A 23319-nucleotide genomic window follows, 5' to 3' on the forward strand; every position below is an offset into this window, starting at 1 on the left:
GCGCAAGCGGAGTACGGCGCAGTTCGCAAAGTCGAGATGCGACATGGGTTGCTAGCGCTGCTGCCTCACGCACAACACAGCACTGTAAGCGATGTCTCGAGGACGATATGTACGACACTCTGCTTGTCGGGCACCAAGAAACTCGATCAGGAAGTCGAGTGACATGATCTCGGCTTTTGATGTCCGAAATCCCGGAGGTTGGCAAGCTTGTTCGCGACCGCCTTGGTTGACCTTTTCAGCTTCTCGCCAATCTGGCGATGTGTGAAGCCTTGAGACCTGAGAGCTTGAAGCTCATCCACATCGTCTGAAGTCCAGTGAATTGTGGTCCTTATTAGGGACATCTGGTGAGCTGCTGGCTCTTGGAGCAGCCTGTACACAGTATCGTAAGCTCGACCAGTTTCAAGGGCGATTCTCATGATGGTCCAGCCTTGAGCTCTCAGTGACTTCAATCTGTCCACGTCTGCAGCAGGCAACCGATCTTTTGACGGCAGGATGGTTTTGGAAATAGGGCAGATTCGATTACGGTAGAATCTTGATAACCATCGTGGGCTTCGCCCCGACATGAGTTGCGCAATTGCCGTCCAGCCGAGCTGCTGTCTTTCCCTTAACTCTACAAGAGTTTTCACCTCGGCGGCCGTGAGTAGATCAGAGTGAAAGACGCGAGCTTCGAATAACTGATTTGCCCGTCGGTCGCGAAGCTGTCGCACAGTTCTGCCGGGTAGCTTCATCGCGAGCCGCTTATAGCTGACTCCATTCTCTCTTCCTTCCGCAAGAATGGCATTTTCCTCGGGCGAGAATGTGAACACTGGGCGTGATTTCAATAGCCCACACCTTCGGAGTTGCCATGCTTTTTGGTTGACGGCATGATTGGTCCTGGCTAGGGCACAAGCTATCTCCACGACTGGCGAGCCGTCACGCCATAACGTTTTCAATCGGTCCAGGTCCTGGGCAGTCCACAGCTTGCGTGCTGTGCTCGAGGATCGGTAGAAGCCAGCGGTCCATCCTGCGCAAGGCAGCGTCCACTGTGACAATCTTATGGCGGGCTGGCGTAAGATAGTCTGACGCCTCCAGGGTGAGAAGGAAGGGAGGAACATGCGTCACATCGAGTTCGCGTGCGGGTCGAAGACGAGAAATAATTCCAGTGATAGTGAGGTGTAATGCCGCAAAGATGTGCTTGTGAGATGTAGGGAGAGGTCGAGATCTTGTCTTGGCAGTGGGGCGTGACGCTAAGAATTTCTGGGAGGAGGGCGCAGAGTCACACACTTCTTCAACGCACGTGAAGAACCGTCCCACTCCACCGCAGGTTACATCCCTCAGCTCGACCGACAGAAACGAAGCAGAAAGTCCTCGACAGCAGATTCTCGAAATCTCTTTCAGCCCGCCTCAATAGCTGGCGACGAGCACCACGGTAACCGCAAATATGGCCACGAACGGCGACTACCCGTCCGACGACGAGACGCCGCCGCATTCGCCAAACCTCCAGGCGCAACAACCAGACGACGAGGTGGAGGAGAGGCAAAAGGGCCCAGCAGCGGCACCTCGATCAGCGCTGAAGAAGACCAACGCCGCCGCAGCTGCAGCAGCAGCACGTCCTACCCTCCCAGAACAGCCGGAACCTTCGACATTAGATGTGACCACCTTGTCTCCCCTCTCGCCCGAAATCATCGCCCGACAAGCGACCATCAACATTGGTACCATCGGTCACGTAGCTCACGGCAAGAGTACCGTTGTCAAAGCTATTTCAGGTGTGCAGACTGTGCGCTTCAAGAACGAGTTGGAACGGAACATTACCATCAAGCTCGGATATGCCAATGCAAAAATCTACAAGTGTGACAGTGAGGAGTGCCCACGCCCGACATGCTATCGGAGTTACAAGAGCGAGAAGGAGGTGGATCCGCCATGTGAGCGTGCAGGCTGTGAGGGCACATACCGACTTCTTCGTCACGTTTCGTATGTTGACATGCCATATAATCTGTCTAAAGCTCACACTGACACAATCCTAGCTTCGTCGATTGCCCCGGTCACGACATTCTCATGAGCACTATGCTTTCAGGAGCTGCGGTCATGGACGCGGCCCTTCTCCTAATAGCAGGAAACGAATCTTGCCCGCAACCGCAGACATCCGAGCATCTGGCTGCTATTGAAATCATGAAGCTCCAGCACATCATCATTCTCCAGAACAAGGTCGATCTCATGCGCGAAGAGGCCGCCGCACAGCACTACGAGTCGATCAAGAAATTCATCCGCGGAACAGTTGCCGACGACTCGCCCATCATTCCAATCTCCGCCCAGCTCAAGTTCAACATTGACGCCATTAACGAGATGCTCGTCACCAAGATCCCAGTACCCATTCGCAACTTCCAAGACGACCCTCACCTCATTGTCATCCGATCCTTTGATGTCAACAAGCCCGGTTCAGAGATTGATGAGCTTCAAGGAGGTGTGGCGGGTGGCTCCATCCTCACTGGTATCCTGAAACTTGGCGACGAAATTGAAATCCGACCCGGTATCGTGTCAAAAGACGAGCAGGGTAAGATCCAGTGCAAGCCCATCTACTCCCGCGTCATTTCCCTCTTCGCCGAGAACAACAGCCTCAAGTTCGCCGTTCCCGGTGGTCTCATCGGTGTGGGGACTCGCATCGATCCTACCCTCTGCCGTGCCGATCGTCTGGTCGGTTTCGTGCTCGGCTTGAAGGGCAAGCTTCCCAAGATCTACACGGAATTGGAGGTCAACTACTTCCTCCTGCGAAGACTGTTGGGCGTGAAGACTGCAGACGGAAAGCAAGCAAAGGTCGCGAAGCTCACGAAGAACGAAGTGTTGATGGTCAACATTGGATCGACCGCTACCGGAGCCAAGGTGTTGGCGGTGAAGGCTGATGTGGCCAAGCTTCAGCTTACCAGCCCCGCCTGCACGGCGAATGGAGAGAAGGTCGCTCTGAGCCGCAGAATCGAGAAGCACTGGAGATTGATTGGATGGGCGACGATCTTGCAGGGAGAGACGCTCGACCCACAGTCGAGCTAGATGGGCGATGTTCTTGGTGTGCAAGTTGCCCTGGGTGGGTGTCAGGAGGGTTTGCATGGGTCAGCGATTAGCGGATGGGGGCGTTTTCCGTGCATGAGGCCTGGGAAAAGTGCGATGAGAGTTTAGACGATGCGATGTAACGACTGCTCCAGCCACGACTCCTGTAGCGAATTCGAATCTTGTGCTCTAAACAGAACAGGAGTTATATTTTCACGTGATGACAAGTCCCTTTAGAGGGGCATAGTTTTGGTGGGGTGAGTCTGGCCACGTTCGCGTGCCCTGAATGAAACCTAGAAGCTTGACTTTTGTACCTGCATCAATAATTCTCTACACCGCTGCGGACCTTCCACTTCTCTGACTGCCTGTTCGGACGAATCTCGAAGCTTGCTCGACTCTGTACATCTCATTATCAAATTCGAGACACTTCATCCTCCCCCTTCCACGGCTTCTCGACTTCACGATAGACCGAACCGACCTTATATCCTCCCACTTCAACATGGCAGCAGCAGGAAGCGTTGTGCCAGCTCTGGCCGACAGGCCAATCAAGAACACAATCGTCCTCTTCGATGTGGACGGCACGCTCACCCCAGCGCGACTGGTCAGTCCATGCACGACCGCATTGAAGCCATGACAGCACCTCGGAACATGAGCTGAGCAACTATCGCAGAGTGTCTCGCCGGAAATGCTCCAACTCCTCTCCGCCCTCCGTCACAAAGTCGCCATTGGTTTCGTCGGCGGCTCCGATCTCGCGAAACAGCAAGAGCAGCTCGGAACGGCTTCCATCCCAGTCACCACACTTTTCGACTTCTGCTTCTCCGAGAACGGGCTGACGGCGTTTCGCATGGGTCAGCCATTGGCGAGCACGAGCTTCATCAAGTGGATTGGAGAGGACAACTACAAGAAGCTGGTACGCTTCATTCTGCACTACATTGCGGATTTGGACATCCCCATCAAGCGTGGAACGTTCATTGAGTTCCGGAATGGAATGATCAATGTCTCGCCCATTGGTCGTAATGCTAGCACGGCGGAGCGTCATGCTTATCAGGAGTACGATCTAAAGCACAACATTCGCAAGGACTTCGTCGCGGCGATCAGGAAGGAGTTCCCAGACATGGGATTGACGTGAGTCTAGGGAGATGCCATGGATCGGGCACAACATGCTGACAATACACTTTCACAGCTACTCCATCGGCGGCGAGATTTCCTTCGATGTTTTCCCTCAAGGCTGGGATAAGACTTACTGCCTCCAGCACCTCGACAACGAGAAGAACGTGCCCGGAGGCATCGAGTACAAGACCATTCACTTCTTCGGCGACAAGACAGCGGTTGGTGGCAACGACTACGAGATTTACACGAGCGAGCGTACGATCGGGCACAGCGTAACAAAACCAGAGGACACGATGGCCGAGCTCAGGCAGATGTTTGACTTGTAGACACGACCGGGTCACGGTAAAAGCCTTGGTAAGCTCAAAATTCGGGATCTTGGGATAACAGGAGTCAACGACTATGTGATACAGAGAAACACGAATATAACGCCTCCATGATCCCCGACGGCTCGATTTGCTAACAATCGGTACCTCTGAATCTGCGAATTGCAGCCTTCTCTACATTGAATTCGATACATCCGTTCGAATCGTCTAATGATCAAAGCAACGACGATGCTGGCGTCCTGCTGACATGCTTCTGTATCTGCAAGCCATACCTTGTCCATTGTGGTCCCTCTCTGTTTCATCAACACGCAAGTTCCCTGGACGACTCCCGAGGGAGCCGGACACGCGGTTGACGACGACTATGAGCCAACTCGCAGATTCTCCACGAGGCATACACCATCGAGGACATTTTTCAGCATTGCAGCCGTTTGATCCTGCCTGTAAAAAGTGCATAGGCTCGACATGTGAAAAGCGGTCTAGTCCAGCACAGCATACGCCCGACGATTTACAGCATTCGCAGTAAAACTGGGTATCCTAGCTGACACCGACGCACCGCAGTGGGCACAGACATCGACAACACACTGCGCGGTAGCAAACTACGACACCGCCACGATGACGCAGGTTTTCTGCTTTCGAATTACAGCAGACATAAAGAGGCGGGCTCGAGACAGCCAAAAGGAGCTCTCCTCACAACAACAGATTGTTTTCAACTCCACAGGTACCACGAATTACCAGAACCACAACCCACGACCGCCTCAGCCACTCTCAACAGGCGATTGCACTCAATACTCGGACGCCTCCAAGCACGGCAAGCCAACATGAAATTCTCCACGAGCACCATCCTCCTCGCCGCCATGGCTATTACCAACGCTGTAGCGCTGCCGCTCGCCGCCAACAATTTCGCCGCAGTCAAGAATGTGATCCAAGGCCGGACCATCTTCAACCCTCGTCCGGACTGCGACCCGGAGCACCCGGAAACCTGCTACGGCAACAAAGTCAAGAAGGACTGGGGCCCAGAAATTTGCGACCCGTTGGGCGTCAACTGCGATAACAGTCCCAAGGTCAAGGCCAAGAGAGATCAGATCTCCGACTAGAAACCAGACTCCATCCCGAGTGCAGTGGCAGCGGCGGCCCGTAGATCGAGACAGGCTATTCAGAGTACACCGACATAGCCTCCAGAGTTTCTGCTCGTCCAGTGAGAAACCGTGGTCGAGTGGCAACACAGACAGAAGCGACCTTTGCCCGATACTTTGGAGTTAGGAATGATCGTCGGAGGCACTGCGGAGTATCTCTTGAAGCTTGTACGTTACACGGTGGCATAGGATATCTTTATCGAAAGGCGTTGAGGTCGACTGCATCTGAGACTTTTCCTTGCTTTTCCATCAACACTCTCAGCTTAGAATTCTTGTAGTTAATGAACGTCGTGCTGGGCCCTTTCATTGAGATGAGACTTTAACGAAGCATCTCCATGCCCGTGACCCGTCTGACCTGCCGGAGTGATGCCGACGGTTGTCTGCCTCGTCGAGGGACACGACTGAATATGACCTGTTCACTGTTTCTCATCCTTTCCTTCAGCGACCTCGCACGCCCATAATTTACCTCTGGGAAACCGACACCCGACCGGCCGCGACCCTTAGCCGACGAATGAACTCTCCACAGCATCTACCTGGATCAAGCGTGAGCCATGTCATCGAGCTTCCAAGATTGATCAAGCACAGAATCAAGAGTGCAAGTCCCGCGCTTGGGATTGATCGAAAGCCTCACTCGAACATCGACTATAAGTAGCTATGGCTTCCCGCGGCGACCCTTCAACTTCCAGTGATGCTGCCCTGCTGCAAGCCCTGGAAAGTGCGATCGTTGAAGCGCCTTCAAGCGATGTCCGCCGACTACTTGTAGAGCTCATGCACGCAGATAGCTTTGCATTGAACTCGATCAAAACGAAACTGCTTCCGTCCAAGTCATCGTCGTCTTTACCAGGCGAGCGTCCGTCAACGGTCTCGACAACCTGCAGAACGTGCCACAAACAATATGTCATTGCTGAGAATGGCCCGCTAGCTTGTCAACATCATGACGGTCAGTATACGTTCAGACTGAGGAGCCACATGCTAACGTCCCACAAAGGAGAGAAGCTAGTGGACGAATCGAACGGCTTTTGGGAGGACCACGAAGAGGATCATCATGGTTTTCGAGAGGATCTCCACGACGAACCTGAGTTTGCGGAAGGTTTTGTGTGGAGCTGCTGCAACAGACTTGGAGATGGGCCGGGTTGTCAATCCTCGCAACACGAGCCAGAGGAAGGCCCAGAAGAGAGACGCAGGAAGCGCGTGAGGATTCAGAAGGTTGCTTGAGTTTGGACTTCTCGCCGCTGGTATGAAACGACTTCGCCTGCATATACAATACTTCGAGGTCCAGTCGTTCGAAATTTTTGCGGCGGGGCAGCATGTCTGACCAACCGCTTTTCGATTCCTGCAATGACAAGTCTTCCACTATCATTGCACTTGCAGGTCGGCTCACTGGCACTTAGACTCCTGATTCCAACGACTCTCCTGTAGCGGCTCTTGTCCATATTACATGCTGCTCACGGAGCAAATCGCTACGATGTTCTTTCCACGCTTTGTTTACCATTTAAGGAACCCCACTCATTTCGGCCACTTCTTCCATCCACGTCCATGTCCTCGCTCTTTCCATTCTTGAATCATCTTTGGCATGTTCTCCATCGCCTTCCTCCGCTCCTCCAGTTTCCCTCTCAGCTGTCGCTCCCACAGCTTACCCTTGACCTTCTTGCCCACTCCAGTACCCTGTACTCTCAAGCCATTGTCTATCCGCTTCTGCTCCCTGATCTCTGGATGTTTTGGGCTCACAGGCATAAGCGGGAGGACGTTGTGTTTCGCCGCCAGCTTGAAGATCTCTGCTTGTCGCCGTAATGAGAACGCTGGGCCATGCCACGCACCGGTCCTCGGATTTTTATGCGGGAGGAAAGGATTTCGAGTCGTCTGTGAGCCGACTTTGGCAGGCTTGGATGTACTTCGCTCTAATGATATTGTCGTCGTTGATGCGCCGATATTGGGATCTGAAGATGACGTGTTCTCCGCGATGGTCACTGTCTCGATCTGTGGTGATGTCGTCTGCTGCGTTGCTCCGGTCCTTGTCGCTGCTGTCTTCGGGAACTGCGGCGGAAACTTTTCGAAGAATCGTAGTAGACGTGGAGGTAGTCGCTGCGCCAGCTGTATATGTCGCTCCATGATCGCGGTGGTTTGTAAGTGAATGTGGTAGTTGTAGAGACACAGATGAGAAGGCGGCGACGTTGGAAGTCCGGAGGTGAGGCTTGGCAGGCGCGACTGAGGTGAGCTCCAAGCTGCGTCGTCAACTCCACGCCTGGAGCTTCATCCATCAACGAACTCCAACAACACCATTACCACAGCTCCACGAGCCATCTCGCCGACGAACAGCACAACGAACTCGCCTTGACAACAACCGCCAACCTCCGCACGCATCGAAATCCAACAAATTCACCCTCTACCACAAGATGTCTTCGCCCTTCGCCATCAGTATGTATCATCACGAGATCGAGCTTGCATATGCGCATACTAACACCTCCTCCAGACGGCGGCGCCTGCGTGGCCATGGTTGGCAAGGACTGCGTGGCCATTGCCTGCGATCTCCGCCTCGGTCTCCAAGCGCTCACAGTCTCCAACAACTTCCCCAAGATCTTCTCCTACGGCAGCAGCGTCTATCTTGGCCTCACGGGTCTCGCAACCGATGTCAGCAGCGTATCCGAGCTCTTCCGCTACAAAGTCAACATGTACCGCCTACGCGAGGAGCGCGACATCAGCCCCAAGACATTCTCGAACCTGGTCAGCAGCAGTCTGTATGAGCGGCGGTTTGGACCGTGGTTCGTGAGCCCAGTGGTGGCGGGGATCGATGGGACATCAGGGAAGCCATTCATTTGCGGGTAAGCATTGGAACATGAGATGAGCAGGGAAGACTTCTGGCAATACTGATGATACGGTCCATCTAGGTTCGACAGCATTGGGTGCATCGACTTCGCCAAGGACTTCATCGTCTCCGGTACAGCTTCAGACCAGCTCTTCGGTACCTGCGAAGGCCTCTGGGAGCCTGACCTCGGCCCGGAAGACCTCTTCGAAACCATCTCACAGGCACTGCTCAACGCAGTCGACCGCGACGCACTTTCCGGCTGGGGTGCACATGTGTACATCATCGAGAAGGACAAGGTCACCAAGCGGTTACTCAAGGGCCGACAAGATTAGACGAGAGTGGAGGCGATGACGGACGAAGGATACGCCTCGGCGAAAGCGGCATCGAAGTGGTGTATAGTAGTGAGAGCAGTGGCACGGGCACTGCATGGCACAACCAAGCAAGGCAGGGCGTTATGGCGCATCGACATGCGTAGATCAACGCATCCACTACGTGTGGTCAGTATCTCTGATGAAATGAGAACGATTGAAGCACAACGATACGATCAATATCCACGCTCACTACTCCTGGCGGTGTGGTCTGGCGGACGGTGAACGAAGAATACTCCGTCTGTGAAGAAGTGAGATGCTGCTAATCGTGCATCTTAGGCGCTGTGTCTGCTCGGGCAGCCTTGAGTGTCCGACCGCCGATTTACCCGCGGGTCTGGCTGGTGCCTTGCATCTTATGCGATCCTCGAACGCCGAGATTCCGCCGTCGGCGCCGGTTTGCGAGCTTCGGCGCCGGTTCGTCACGCCGCTCCTGTATCACGACTGGTGGGTCGCGGCTTGCAAGCTCGTTCGGCCTCGCGGATGGCTTGCATACCGATTTGGCATTCACGCTCACCGCACAAGCACCGTGGCTCGGCGAGAGAGACCTCGGCGCTTTCTTGCGCTTGGCTTGGTCCAGCCGGGATTAGCAAGGAAGTGTATGGACGCCAGCGGCGGCATGGATATTCACATCAGGTCTGAAATAGGTGCAATTGCTGTACTGCGACGTTGCGAACGAGAGGACTGTCGACGCGCTTGGAGGACCAGCGCGTGCCGCCAGCTTGCTCCTTTTCTTCCGGGGGGCCGCTCAGTGGACTGAACCTCTTGGCCGGCGAGCGCATAACGATCACCGTTCGGGGCCACGGGTGCGCTGACTTTTATCGTACTACTCACATTGCAACAAACTGATGAGAGCAGGCGCGTGGTGTGATTTCTCCCTGCCGCCAAACTAGCCCGTTTTATCCGCCTGCAATGGAGCTATCCCAATGCCGACCATGCTTGTAACGAGCGCAAGGATAGCCAGTCATGACAGACACGCCACGAGCCAGGAGGTCGCATTTGCTCGGACCCTGGACGAGGTTCTCTCATCTGACATCTTACGACAACCCAATGGCCTGCAGTCTGTCGATGCCAGAGAAACAGCAAAACAGCAAAGGCAGACTGACGTGATCAGTCGCATTGCTGTCGTTGTTGTGGTGCTCTGCGGGAAGAGATCGTTTGAAATTACCTGGCCGGCTATTCCAGTTTTCGGGCTTGAACAGCGAGCGAGTTCATCGCGCGGTAAGCGCGCTTTCCCGGTCGACAGTCCATCGTATTCGAATATCGGCGATGTCGGATGTTGCCAGGGGCCTCGAACGACACCTGGTCCTCGAAAGGCCCACATCGGCTTTTCGCACACAGCCGATCGTCAAGACGAATGCGTCTCCTCCGACTTGGTCGAAATGGGAGACTCGCGTGGCATTCGCTTTGCGGCCAATTGTCCGTCGACCGAGTGGCTTCACTCCTGGTTTCACTGCTCGTCAATGGCCGAGAACCTGGCTTGTGATGAACAGGGATCAGGGGCAACGCATGGAGTTCGGGTCAGCTGAGACGGCACATGTGGCATCTGTCGTGGATCATCGGAGCTGTCCAGGCTGGGCACTCGACTTCTTCACGATAATGGTCTCCTAGCGTCGGTCATATGCCAGTGGCGACAGCTGTGTGCTTGTTGAGCATCATGAGACGGTGTCGTCGGCTGCACGCGAAGCCCGTTCAGGCAGCGCAGATGTCGCAAGCAGTCCCTTCATCAAGGCCACGTTACTGCTACCTCGCTTTCCTCGGAACGAGTCGCAAAACTTACGCCGCAACATCCATGGATGGTTGCGCCGGCATGACCGCAGCTAACGATGTGCTAAAGCAAGTTGCCATGTTAGGCTACAGGGTCATCCACGTGAAGTGGATTGATCAGTCGCGTTACTGAACAACACCTCATCGACTGCTTGTCACCGGATGGAACAGAGGCCATAGATTGATGGACGATGCACAGCAATCAGTCGTAACTCGCCGTGCCGATTTGAATCAATCCAGCTTATCACCACGCTCTCTCAGCATGTTGCTCGCTCGGATGAACGAGGAGCGTCCGGTGTCATCGTCCGGTATCATTGTTTTCAACAGCATTACTGCCAATTCTCACAGCCGCAAAGGGACGGAACAATTTCGGAGCCCTGTAATACCCGGCGGAGGTTTCCAGGTGCAGAAGTCAACGATCGACTGTTCTGCATACTTTTCTACAAGCATGTCTTGTTCACAACTTACAAGTCGACCTCATGCACCTTGGCAGACTGGCCGTATCCCGCCTCGATCACGATGCGGTGACCAGGTCCACGTAGGAACTTAGGAACCTGTCAAGTTTCGCACCTAAATGAATGCTTCAGTCGCACGATCAAAGCCGTGACCATGAACGCGGCAATTCATGTACCATGATCTCGAGCGGCGAACGCAAGAACGCTCTCTGTTGGCTGCCATCCCGAAGGAACGACAATCTCCGAATGCCTCTCCGTTGTGGCACGATCACCGCCAGAGATCTCACTCGGCGAACCTGCTTTCTCTAGCGACCCCTGACCTGGCTCAAAAGCGGCCCAACAAGTAATTCAATGCCCACTATGAAGACTAGCGACCACCGCAATCGGCAGAAAAAAAGGAACACATCTCTTCTTTTTTTTCCCGTGCCCTGGACGTACTGTAATCTGCGAGGTTCGTGTGTGTGGGCATACCGCATCATGCATGACTGTTTCAGGAATGCCTCGCGATGTGGAGCCTCTGACGATCGAGATCAAGGGATTGCATCTGCGAGATGGTTACTGGAGAGCTGGAAAGCTGTCAAAAGGTCGGTGAGAGCGGACTGGACCGGGTACGAGGCCCATTACTGCAAGGCGTTCCAATGTTCAAAGGTGACTCGCGGTGTCATCGCAGTCTTACACTGCATCTCGGAGAGTATCCGCGCTTGGGGCGGTCACCGTGGCTGGTTGTTCTCTGGGGCCGGGTCCGATACGCCTTTGACCGAATGCCGTGCTGCCGTCGACCGCGAGCCAACTCTTCCTACAGGTCTTGAGGCGTACCCAACATTCCGGCAGCCATATTCTTAGCTCGGCAATGCGGACAACTGTGCAACACAGCGAAGCTCCACCGACCGTCGACGGGATCTTCACTGAAGTACGCCCACTGTTGCACTGACAGGAGTACTCTACTGTAAGCCGATGAAGCCCAGCGGCATGTTACGCACAGTCAGCTGCTGCTGCGACGGCCATGAACTGACTTTCTGCGGGATGGTCCAACAGCTTTGATTTGCGACGCTCAGCTCCACGAGCGGACTCGACCTCTCAGTCATCTGATGAAGTCACAAGCATCTTATCACGCCGATACAGAGACTGCCAGCCAGCGAGCGAAAACTCCTTGTCACAAAGCTTCAGATCGAAGAGCTGCCACGATTGTGATCCTGCAGCTGGCTAAGCGGAAGCCCTTCGTGCAGTGCGACAGCTGGTTTCGCGTATTCTGGTGACACAATGGGTCAAAAATTCAAGAGCAACGACAAGTCACCTTTGGTCCAATCCCCACCGAGTATCCCAAAATCATGCATACGTGCGACTATATCCTGGTCATCGGACGGCAAGCAGCATCCCCGCTGCAGTTCACGCATTGGTCTCCAGTCTGGAAGGGAGCAATTCATTATTCCCGTGGAATCCTGAGAAGAGGTCGGCGACCATGATCTCCGTCTCCCAAGATAAAGAGCGGTGGCGGAGGATACATCTCAACTTTTCGCTCGCGAATTGAAGAGCATCTGACTGGCAGTCAACACTCCGGAACACGAGTCCTCGGGCTCTACAGATCCCAAACGGAAAGCGACATCATGTCCAGCGGAAGCGGTTCTCGGTCCGGTGAGTACGCGGTTACCTCGTCGTTCGCATGGATTCGTGCATTGCCGTGATGACAGACAAGGCTGACAGCCGTTGCCAGCAGCTTTTGACGATTATGACGCGACAAAGGTTGTTGTCGTTGACGCCGACACAATTCGAACATACCCCAATGTCAGCAACGTCGTCAATCTCCAACGACGGCTTCACGATCAAGTGGTCTGTCTGACGCTCATTCCGTGCGCTGAAACGGATCGATCTCACGGATACCCACTGTTCGTAGACAGTGTCGCCAGCATACCCGATATGAGCCCTGGTTTGGAAATGCAATACGCTGTTCTTGGCGATGCTCGTATTGGTTCGGAGTGGCGCAAGGCCAATGATTTGGGAGAACCGAGATTGCCACCGGTAGGGGCGGAATGCCTTGCGGTCTTACAGCTCCCTGATTTGACCACTCGTCAACGCATATCACGTCGAGGCTGGGGCGTGGAAGTCGATATTCGAAGTCAAGAGCACGGTAGCAGTACCAGTAGCAAGGCCGACGCCGACGCCGACGTGGCCGACGGAGACACCAGCGGTGCTGACGATGACAATGAAGAGAACGACAACACAAACAGAGAGGACGGTCGAAGCGGCACCGGTAGCCACAGCACCACCGTGGGCAAAGAACAGTTTTTGTTGATTGTTCATCCAAGGTGAGGAGCAACACGACATCAACGGACATCCACATGACAAATCCACCAGGACGGCTTTGCTAATACGTCGGATTGATACAGAGGGCGATCAACGCTGGTCCGCGCAACGGTTCCACCGCTGCGGCAAGTGGACTCCATGCCCGAGAAGTGCCCTGCTGGCTCGATTGAATGTCGGCTTTGCCTTGCATATGTCCCGTCTCATGACATGCACAAGCCCTGCGGCTTCCATCCCGGTACGTCTGCGAAGAAGGTTCATTCATGTCCCAACTAACGCTAGTTTCAGGCCGACCCGTGCGACTCCCACACCCGTCGCAGACATCCTCAGGCGTCGACGCCAACGAACAGCTCCTGACGCCAGCATCGGACTGTACTTTTGGCAGCGTCCATGTGGCAGAAGACTCCTCCACTGGGCCGTCCGACGACCACCAATCGGAATGGCTGAACGACAACGTCAGTGATGATGGAAAATCAGAGTACGATGATTTCTGGAAATTACGCGAGAACTGGATTTACAGCTGTTGCAATCGGCCTGGCAATGAGAGTGGATGTATGGTAGAAGTCAGCCATATGAGCGAAGTAGCCGATGAGCGCTTCAGAGATACTTGGAAAATACCAAGAGCTGAGGAAGATGCGGCGGATGCGTAAGGGGGCTTTCCACGATTCGCGAAGATGCCCAGCACTACCTAGTACACAGACATACTTAGCTAGACTCACCCCTCACATGTACGATCAGAACTCTCAACTCACCTACAGCTTCATATCACCGTCTCTTACTCGCTCACTTCTCAGACAGGCCGAACAAGGGGCAAGGAGGCACTCCGGAATATCATCGTGACCACTATGCATGCCTCATGAACAGAAGCACAATAGTACACGTCCTCCACCTTGTCTCACCGTTGGCATCTCCATCAAACCACATACCCAGCACTGTTCAACTGCCTCGGCTCACCCGCCGCCTCAAAAGTCCCATTCGCCATTCGCCTCAACTGCTGTGACGAGCTCGACGCCAACGCAATTCTCGTCACATTATGCCCTCTAGATTGCAAGAATGCCACCGTCCCATTATCGTAGGTCCACTCCACTTCGACTCGATTCGGGATCAACTGGTCGTGTAATCTCGGTTTTGCGAGCGCTTCCGCGGATGTCATATTCTGGTCGAGAACATGCCAGAGCTGCTGCACGGTGGAGGTGATGATGCGGCTCCCGCCAGCGCCCGCAGCGACGAAATACACAGACCCGTCAGCGTTCTCGACGATGGTGGGTGTAATGGACGATAGTGGACGTTTGCCAGGTCTGATGTAATTTGCGGGAGAAGCGATGTAGCCGAACGCATTGCTGGAGCCGGGGATGGAGAAATCATTCATCTCATTATTCATGATGATTCCAGTCTCGGGAATGAGGACCTTGGAGCCGAAAAGGAGGTTGATCGTGGTGGTGAGCGAGATGGAAAGACCCGTCACATCGCTGGTGACCACTGCAGAGGTACCGGGGGTTTCGAGTGACTCAAAACCTGCAGGATCGTAGACTGAGGTGTTCCAGGTGTGGTTGGGATCGATTTTGGCTTGGACAGCGGCGACGGTGGCTGGTGAGAGCATCGAGGCTTCGTAGGCGGAAAGGTTGGCGACGAAGAGGGGGTCGCCAAGCAGGGAGCGTTGACCGTAAGCGAAACGCAAGGCTTCATCAAAGATGTGGGTGGACTCATTGAGAGTTGCAGCCTGACCAATAGTAGGATGTCCTTCGATGATTTTCATGATTGACATGGCAACCGTACCGGAGGATGGCGCGCTGCAGCTACGGATCTTGAAGTTTCGGTATGTGATCTCGGCCGGGTCACGAATGGCCACGGTGTAGTTCTGGAGATCGTCGAGAGTCATGGTGCCATTTTGAGCTTGCAGAGTGTTGATCATCGTTTTCGCGATCGGACCGGAGTAGAATGCGTCAATACCGTGCTCGGCGATAGTGTCCAGTGTTGCAGCGTATCGTTTCCTCGTCATGGTATCGCCAAGTCCGACTCGAGTACCATTGGGAGCGAAGTCAATGGCCCAAGATGGATCATTCACGAGGAAGTTGTCAATCCCCTCAATGGCAGAGTCCATGCTATTGGTGATGAGTGATTAGCCGAAGCCAAAAACGCATGAACGATGAACGATGAACGATGAACGATGAACTCACTATCTAACAAGGTCGGCGGTCACCGCGAAGCCATCCCTTGCCACTTGAGCGGCCGGCATTACGAGGTCTTTCCAAGGCAGACTGCCGTAGCAATCATGTAAACGTGCAAGGCCTTTCAACTCGCCAGGAACGCCGCTCGCCAGTCCACCGTACAGACTAGCGTTTTCGTTGTTCATGTACATGTCTTCAAAGGCAGCTGCCGGAGCAGTCTCCCTAAAGTCAATGAATTCGTACGAGCCATTGCTGCTGCGAACAAGCATGAAGCCGCCTCCGCCAATGCCACTGAATGTGTCAGCAATGGGCAACTGCGGCGCGAATGATGGGGTCGTCTCACGAATGGTACATGCCCACTACGCCAACGCAAAGTACTGTCGCAACCATGCTGTCGGCCGCATTGCCACCTGCCTTGAGCACATTCGTCCCAATCTCACTACATTCTTTCGACTCGGACGCTACGGCTCCGAGCTTGTTGCCATCCGGATCGAGCAACGTTCTTGAGGAAGCAGATTCCGGTGCAGTCCATGTCGTCGACACGCAGGAAAGCTGCGACAGCAGAAACGCTGGTAACACGAGTCCAGTGCTCTTCATGGTGAAGATGGCCGAGTGAAAGAATAGAGATTTTGAGCAGGTGTAGTGACGACGAGGCGGCCATGTGGAGTATAGATAGGCTCTAAAAAGCAGGCACAACAACGAGGGCGATCTTTCCCTTGCGAGTTGCTTCATGGTGGCTCTGTCCTTCCGATCATTAATACCTCGCCGAGACGCGGCCAATGTCTCTCATTGGAAATCGTCGATCCAAGCCCAGCCGCCCCTCGCTGATCTTTGTGCTCGGATACATTGTGCTGTGCTTTTCGGTCGAGATAAGGCGGGCGATCATGCAGTGCCTTAGGCGAGGGACGATGCACGTTGCTGTTGTTGAGAGAATTTCATCGCCGAAGAGTTCCATGTGTCTCGAGGATGTGGAATACACGAGGACGAGGTATCCTGCAGAACGACGACGGTTGAAGATGGAAGCAGTCAATGGTGACGGAGGATGTCAGAAATCGCTCCTGAAAGCAAAGACAGTGAGATCTTCCAGGTTTGTTGGACCCTTGTTGTCCCGCGCTCGTGTCAAAATCGCGTCTTACAGGCAGCTTCATGGACTGAACTGAACATCAACAACATCTTCCACATGTCGTCGATACAGTCCGCCCTGCAAACCCAGGCGCGAGACGCTTACCGGCGAAAGGACTACAAAAATGCAGTCGACCTTTTCAGCCGAGCCATAGGCCGTACACCTTCCGTTCAGCTCTACGACACTCGCGCCGCTTGCCACGACAAGCTCGACGACCTACCCGCGGCGCTTCAAGATGCCAAACGAGCGATTCAACTGTGTCGTGAGGATCCTACTGGCTACCTTCGAGCAGGCAAAGTCCTCGTGAAGAGTGACAAGAAGAAGGCGGCATTGGACATCTATGCGTATGGATTGGGCCGCGTGAAGCACGTAGGCGCTGGCTACGAACAGCTGAAGAAATCTCACGATGATCTACAAGGTGAATTGGCGCCGCAGAACAGCTTGGACCCGTTCACGGTTCTGCCGCGGGAATTGGCTCTACTCATACTCGAGCACCTTTCATTCCGACAACGAATTCTGGTGACCAAGGTCAGCAAGGACTGGAAGACATTCATTCACAGCGAACCGAACTTGTGGCAACATCTTGACTTGACTGGAGGAAAGCTCAAGGTGTCTACCAAGTTTGTGAGCAAGGCCATCAATGTCGCTCGTGGAAAAATCACATCAGCAACACTGAACCGACTGTGGGATTTTGACAAGGTGTTGAATGCTTTGGTGAAGCATTGCCCGATCGAAAGGCTCACCATCGGTGACGTCGGTATGCTACCTCCCGACATCGACGCACCACTCGCGAAAGCAAAGGTGCTGAAAGAGCTTCGAATCTTGCCCGGAACGACACTCGCCAACAACGACGTTTGGGACCTCTTGCCGCGTTGTCAAAGCACACTGCAAGTGCTCGAAATCGCGGAGCCGCTGACTCCAGGTAGGCCCATGCGACGGACGATGCCGAATTTCAGTCAATTGAGAAAGCTCGATATCACCATCGGGACAAGCTACCGTCCGAATGAAACGATGGAGTTCCTTGCTGCTCTTACCCAGGGCGCACCTTTAATGGAACACTTTAGATTTCACCTGGTCAATGCCAATTGGGTGTCTCTGCAGGTCGACCTCACAGACTTCAAGTGCTTGAAAACGGCAGATCTGAGCATGCCAATCGATGTTGGACAAAGTCTTCGCGTACCACAATCGCTGGAACGACTGTATCTCCAGTCCAGCGTGCACGGAGACTTCATCGGGCTTTACAGTCCAGCTCACGACATTGCGGAGCTTCAACGCGGGTTGAGTCTCATCGATCTTCCACAATTATCACGTCTAGGTCTTCGCTGTCCCGGGCTCAAGATGATTCGTAAGTTGTGCTACTTTCCATTCCTTTTCTCTCTTACTTACTCGGCGACAGACCTCGAACATTTTTTCGAACGACGATCTCTGGTCAATACATCGGATCTGCTGACTGCGCTCGCCCCCATTGTCGAGTTCTCGCTCCTCCGACCGGTGTTTCCAGATCGCGATGTTGAGATCGCACTACCGAAACGTCTCCGCACCGACTTGGAGTCTTTGACCATTATCGACTGTCTGGAGCTCGACGATCGTCGCCTGCTAGAGCTGATCACTCAATTACCGAAGGTTAGTTTCGTCAACATATCCGGCAGTGGCGTTACCGGTGCAGGAGTGAAGGATATCATCCTGGAACGTGGCACAATTCAACATGTAGTCTTGCATGACTGCTTGAAAGTGTCGAGAGACGCCATTGACTGGGCGAGAGCGAAGGGTGTGAAGGTGGAACACCGGACTTCGTCCGAAGGCAATGGCGGGAGAAGAGTGCGACACTAAGTGAAGACGCTCACATTGCGGTGCACTCTCCGAATCGATTGGTACGACCATGCCACTGAAGGGAGCTGCAGTGGTTTATCCCTGAGCATCTTAGAGAGTGATTGCTAGTATATCTCTCTGAATAGACCGTACGACCACGCCACTGAACAGGTATGCAGAGGATTCATTGCTGAATTATGCTGGAGATGAGCCGCCGGTGCATCTCTCTAACAAACCCTTACGACAATGCCACCGAATCGGCATGTAAACCGTCGTTGATTCAGTGCTCGCTTGGAATTGTAGATTGACCTCTCCCCGAATCGAATGGTGCGACAATACCGATGATGCTGAGCACTCTATAAGGTAATTGCCAGTACATCTCTCCGAACGAAACCGTACGATTAGGCCACTGAACAGGCAGGCAGAGGATTGGTCGCTTGAGTATGCTGGAGGTGAACTGCTAGTGCATCTCTCTCTGATAGATTCGTACGACGATGCCACTGAATGGGCATACAGGAGATTGTTTGTTCAGTGTTCGCCGGAGAGATTGCAACTCAACCTCTCTCTGAACAGAGTAGTGCCACGATGCCAGTGACCGGGGAGGCAGAGGAAGTATCGCTTAGCATTCTAGAGGGTGGTTACCAGTACATCTCTTCGAAGGAATCCATACAACGACGCTAATCGGGCAGTAGAGGGTCGTTCGTGCGGTGCTCGCTAGAGAGACCTCTCCGAATCCTGTACGACAACGCCGTTAAACGGGCACGCAGAGGTTGCACGCTCAGTACTCGCAGGGAGTTGCCGCTGTTCTATTCGCGACTTCATCCTTGACGAGCCTTCTCCTCTTTCAAAATGTTCTCGACCTCGTCCTCCAGGCTGTGACACTTCGGCTTCCAACCCAGAACCTTCTTTGCTCTATGGCCCTTTGCTCTTGAGTTCAGACCCCAACTTACAGCCTCGAAGCCAGCCACATCTAGCGCCTCCTGTTTCTGCAACTGCTGCTCCTTGGGATCCTTCTCAATGTAGCCCAAGTCCGCGGCCTTCTTGGCCACTGACCTCGACAGATCCGCCCATAAATGCTCTCCATTCTCGACGAAGATGTAGCCCTTCTCGCCCCAGAGCTCGGCGTTAGTGTCTTTCTTGACTGCAGCCTCAACCAACAGGACGAATACATCGCTCAAATCGTAGACATGCACATTGGTCCACCTCGCCTTGCCCTTTCCAGCAATCGGCGCATAACCTTTCTCCAGAATCAACTTGGTCATCTCATACACCTGCCTGCCACGTCCAGACACCGGTCCTCGACCCTTGCCATAAATCGTTGGCGGGCACACAATCACCGTCTTGACAACATCAGGGTCCTTCGTGCCTGCATCCAACACCAACTTGTCCACATTCCTGTGAAATGCCTCATCCGGTAGCGTCGTCACCTCCTTCACGCCCTCCCAATCATCAAACTCCTTCTCTTCCCATTCTCCCAACTTATCCGCCGCCGAATCAAAGTATGTCAGAATTCCAGTACCACCCGTGTGCAGCCAGTATCCCGGGTTCTCTTTCGAGTGTCCCTCTTTGATACCCTTGGCGATGGCCTTTGCGGCACCTTCGTGGTCGGAAGCGTCCGCTGCGTGGAGTACGATGTCGGCTGCGGCGGCTTCACGGGTGAGGAGTTCGGAGTCGTCGAGCCCGCCGATTACGACGCGGACGTCGGGGTAGGCGGAGCGGACTTTGTTGGCTTTTTCTTCGGTGCGGATGAGAGCTGTATAGGAGTATTCGGGATGGGTTTGTTGAAGGCGGTAGAAGGCGTCGCCGGCGATGTAGCCGGTTATGCCGGTGCTGAATGAGGTTGTCAGTAAGCTAGATGAGGACGAGGAGTGTGGTGGGAGCTCACATGAAGATCTTGGGTGCCATTGTGAGGGTTGTGGATTGTGTAGATTTAAGATGTCATGGGAAGTAGGAGAGGATTTGATCGTACCTTACTTATCCTCGCAATGCCGCTGAGAAATCAACAGCGACAACTCATGACGTTGTTTGTTGCATTGGCGGTTCAATGCAATGTGCTGGTGGAGCTCAGACGAGCCATGCGGTCATACTGGGTGAACATTTATCCCATTTCGGAGCTGTGCCCGTTGTTGAAGAATTGCTTTGACCTCCTCCTGCCTCCATGCTTCCGCTCAAACTGCACCGTCCAAGCGAACAGAGCGAAAGCTGTACATCGAAGGATGAGCGAGGTGTTGGGGAGGTCGGCATCGGAATCTGTTCTGTAATGACAACAACATGGTCCTGTTAAGAATGTGTTTCCCTGTTATCGCTTACATTTAACTAGACAAAGTGCACGTAGGTAGCTCGGAGCGTGCATTTTGAGCGGAAGCACGGAAGTAGGAACGTTCGAAGAGTAACTATATGCAGCTCAGCGGGCGTGTAATTGGTTAATGATAGTGCGATGCACATGTAATGGTGATCTTGTCCACTCTATGCTGGAAGAGGCGTTGAGTTGGCATTTTGAGTCTGCAAGTCAATTCAGCATACCTAGCATTACATGTGTCTTGCTCAACAAGCTTCTTTTCCGTGAAACACTCTGGTAGCATGACAATCCAAACAAGAGAATTGGAGCTATCTGTATGGGTGAGGTCGTGAGGAGACATTCATCAATGCCATGTCCTAGCGCCAAAATACGGCCCGAGCTGTGGAACTTCCTCGTTCGGCATGCTTTAAAATACCTTGACATGGACTCTACAACCATCAAGGTCACAGGCGATCAATCTCCCGGGAACAATAAGATGCCATCTCATTCACGAATTCCCATAACAATCATCACCGGCTTCGCGGGGTCTGGAAAAACAACTCTAATCCTCAATCTTCTTCCGCAACTGCGCGCCGAGAATCCAGGCTACACTCTCGCCCTCATCAAGAATGAAATTGGCGATCTCGCAGTCGACACCCAGCTCGCCGCAGCCGCCGAGCTAGCAGCATCGAAAGAACTTCTCGGAGCATGCATCTGCTGCACCAACATCGGACAAATCGAAGAGAACCTCGAACAGCTTGCGGAAGATGTCAAGCCAGACCGGATCATCATCGAGACTTCTGGATCCGCGGAGCCGCTGAAGCTGGTGCTGGAAGTGAACCGCGTGGCGAAGCTGACGGGCAAGTTCGAGCTGGATGGCATCGTATCGGTCGTGGATGCGGAGAACTGGAACGGGTATGCGAGTCAGAGTTATACGGCGAAACTGCAGGCAAAGCAGACGGATATGATTGTGATTAACAAGTGGGAGAGTCTGGGCGAGAGGGAGTTTGATCTGTTTCTAGATAAGTTGGGAGAGTTGGATGTGGAGACGCCGCAGGTGAAGAGCAATAAGGGCGTTTTGCCTGCGGATTTGCTATTTGGATTGGATGGAAAGATGCTCAGGGGTTGGTTGGATGGCGCGAAGGGAGGGCATGAGGGACATGATCACAAGGAGGGCGAGAAGTGCGACCAGCAATATCATCATTCAAGTGAAGTGGAGTGTGTTTCGGTCACGTTGACTTCTGATTCGAAAGGAGCTGGCGTGGATTTGAAAAGGCTTGAGCAAATGCTGCGTGCGGCGCCAAAGGACGAGGTGTATCGGATCAAGGCAGTCCTGTACGCCAATTCTTCCCCAAAGGCGTCAGACGGAGAGGTTGTCAACGAGAACGCACAAGGCCGATCAAGATACATCCTCAACTGGTCGTTCGGCAGGTGGACTTGGTCACACAACGAAGGCGAGGCCGGCGATGCAGATGCTCCAGTCCTGCGCATGTCAATATTTACAGCACCGTACGAGTCGACGAAATGGACGAAGAAGGTCGAAAGTGGCAATTTCGTGGCTCTTGCAGACGGAGCAGAAGGCAAGCTAGAGGCCAAGAAGGTGCAATGAAGCATCTTATCATCTTGCGTACCCATCGAATCCTCCCAGCTGCTTCGTCTCCAAAAGTGGTTCATGGCAGGAGTCGCGCTGTTTCGCCGGCTGGTAATTGTGGTCTTTGACATGGCGAGAGACTCGGATGACCAAAGGCTGTCTTTGCAGATCTTGAGTTCATACATTGTATCGTCCTATTCGCAGCCGTCCGTGGCAGCTAACCAGCTGCTTTTGCTGCTCATCAACGCCAAACGCCGTGCGCTCCCGTTCTCCATCTTCATCCACAACTACGGCGTGATGACATTGAAGTTGTCTGGATATGGCTCCTCCCTCACACCGTCCTTTGTGATGACCTTGACCAATACACCTTTGAAGTCCACCGGCATACGTCTCTTGAGCTCGTCCGTGCACATTCGGAGGATCTTCATGCCCTGCTCAAATGTGATATCGGGGTGGTGATGCTTGTCGAGTGTTGAGAGGCAGTAGTATTGTGCGTAGCCGTGCGCGGCATATGGGAGCGGCGCACATGACGCGAGGTAATCGATCCAGAAGAGCTGAGGCTTGTCGGCGATCGTGTCGTATCCGCCGAGGAGGAGGTTGACGTTGTATGGGTTGCGGGATCGGAGTGACTTTGCGAGCTCGGAGCGGATGAAGGAGGCGGTCTCGTAGGGAGTGAGATGGTTGGAGTTGCGCATGCTGTAGAGTTGCACGTTTGCTTGAACGTACTCGGCGAATTGGACTGAGATGAGTGTGAGTATGCGAGCGATGTTGGAGAGAGGAGCGATTGTCATACCGGTATCGCCAGCTTCTCCGCTGAATGCCATCAATGTATGCGTGTTGAGCGTGCGCGTCTTGTCATCGCTGGCCTTGAGAATGGTTGCGCCTCGCATCGCCGCTTTCGATGCGGCGATGATGGTGAAGTCCTTGCCAGTGATTCCCAGTAATACCTCCCTGGAATATGTGTTAGTATAGTCACTCGTGAAAGATGCAAGGCTCAGACGTACATGTTTGCGGTGATGTGTGTTGGTTGGGTTGATGTTTGTATGATGTTGGTGAAGCTCTCGATGGAGGCAGCTCT

General features: G+C 53.7%; 10 protein-coding genes across 10 annotated transcripts; 6 read left to right on the plus strand and 4 right to left on the minus strand.

Moving 5' to 3' along the window:
• Positions 1 to 1280: 1280 nt before the first annotated feature.
• MYCGRDRAFT_110080 (eukaryotic translation initiation factor 2 subunit gamma) lies at positions 1281 to 3021 on the plus strand (the record flags this gene model as incomplete). Its single annotated transcript, XM_003850552.1, has 2 exons — positions 1281 to 1950; positions 2004 to 3021. 2 exons carry the CDS (start codon positions 1421 to 1423, stop codon positions 3019 to 3021), a joined length of 1548 nt encoding a protein of 515 aa, XP_003850600.1.
• Positions 3022 to 3365: 344 nt separating this feature from the next.
• Positions 3366 to 4503, plus strand: MYCGRDRAFT_110081 (phosphomannomutase; the record flags this gene model as incomplete). The annotated part of the gene is made up of 3 exons (XM_003850553.1): positions 3366 to 3619; positions 3689 to 4143; positions 4202 to 4503. The coding sequence occupies 3 exons, from the start codon at positions 3518 to 3520 to the stop codon at positions 4452 to 4454; spliced, it is 810 nt and encodes a 269-aa protein (XP_003850601.1).
• A 2524-nt stretch (positions 4504 to 7027) lies between these two features.
• Positions 7028 to 7714, minus strand: MYCGRDRAFT_105063 (uncharacterized protein; the record flags this gene model as incomplete). Its single annotated transcript, XM_003851224.1, has 1 exon — positions 7028 to 7714. The coding sequence occupies one exon, from the start codon at positions 7691 to 7693 to the stop codon at positions 7091 to 7093; it is 603 nt and encodes a 200-aa protein (XP_003851272.1).
• Positions 7715 to 7883: 169 nt separating this feature from the next.
• On the plus strand, positions 7884 to 8818 carry MYCGRDRAFT_105064 (proteasome core particle subunit beta 3; the record flags this gene model as incomplete). The annotated part of the gene is made up of 3 exons (XM_003850554.1): positions 7884 to 7999; positions 8055 to 8403; positions 8470 to 8818. The coding sequence occupies 3 exons, from the start codon at positions 7978 to 7980 to the stop codon at positions 8717 to 8719; spliced, it is 621 nt and encodes a 206-aa protein (XP_003850602.1).
• A 3924-nt stretch (positions 8819 to 12742) lies between these two features.
• On the plus strand, positions 12743 to 14025 carry MYCGRDRAFT_100666 (uncharacterized protein; the record flags this gene model as incomplete). Its single annotated transcript, XM_003850555.1, has 3 exons — positions 12743 to 13277; positions 13359 to 13510; positions 13561 to 14025. 3 exons carry the CDS (start codon positions 12889 to 12891, stop codon positions 13920 to 13922), a joined length of 903 nt encoding a protein of 300 aa, XP_003850603.1.
• A 160-nt stretch (positions 14026 to 14185) lies between these two features.
• Positions 14186 to 16037, minus strand: MYCGRDRAFT_45394 (uncharacterized protein; the record flags this gene model as incomplete). The annotated part of the gene is made up of 3 exons (XM_003851223.1): positions 14186 to 15374; positions 15450 to 15731; positions 15784 to 16037. 3 exons carry the CDS (start codon positions 16035 to 16037, stop codon positions 14186 to 14188), a joined length of 1725 nt encoding a protein of 574 aa, XP_003851271.1.
• A 445-nt stretch (positions 16038 to 16482) lies between these two features.
• MYCGRDRAFT_94280 (uncharacterized protein) lies at positions 16483 to 18393 on the plus strand (the record flags this gene model as incomplete). Its single annotated transcript, XM_003850556.1, has 3 exons — positions 16483 to 16527; positions 16579 to 17908; positions 17960 to 18393. 3 exons carry the CDS (start codon positions 16483 to 16485, stop codon positions 18391 to 18393), a joined length of 1809 nt encoding a protein of 602 aa, XP_003850604.1.
• A 797-nt stretch (positions 18394 to 19190) lies between these two features.
• Positions 19191 to 20307, minus strand: MYCGRDRAFT_73708 (uncharacterized protein; the record flags this gene model as incomplete). The annotated part of the gene is made up of 2 exons (XM_003851222.1): positions 19191 to 20202; positions 20258 to 20307. The coding sequence occupies 2 exons, from the start codon at positions 20275 to 20277 to the stop codon at positions 19191 to 19193; spliced, it is 1032 nt and encodes a 343-aa protein (XP_003851270.1).
• An 839-nt stretch (positions 20308 to 21146) lies between these two features.
• Positions 21147 to 22259, plus strand: MYCGRDRAFT_86741 (uncharacterized protein; the record flags this gene model as incomplete). The annotated part of the gene is made up of 1 exon (XM_003850557.1): positions 21147 to 22259. One exon carries the CDS (start codon positions 21147 to 21149, stop codon positions 22257 to 22259), a length of 1113 nt encoding a protein of 370 aa, XP_003850605.1.
• A 269-nt stretch (positions 22260 to 22528) lies between these two features.
• On the minus strand, positions 22529 to 23191 carry MYCGRDRAFT_44624 (proteasome core particle subunit beta 4; the record flags this gene model as incomplete). The annotated part of the gene is made up of 2 exons (XM_003851221.1): positions 22529 to 22980; positions 23035 to 23191. Coding segments are annotated over 2 exons (609 nt in total), but the record flags the coding sequence as incomplete, so codon positions are not given.
• Between the last annotated feature and the right edge of the window lie 128 nt (positions 23192 to 23319).

The sequence above is a fragment of the Zymoseptoria tritici genome, chromosome 7 (genome assembly GCF_000219625.1).
Source record: "Zymoseptoria tritici IPO323 chromosome 7, whole genome shotgun sequence".
In the NCBI taxonomy this organism is placed as follows: Eukaryota; Fungi; Ascomycota; class Dothideomycetes; order Mycosphaerellales; family Mycosphaerellaceae; genus Zymoseptoria; species Zymoseptoria tritici.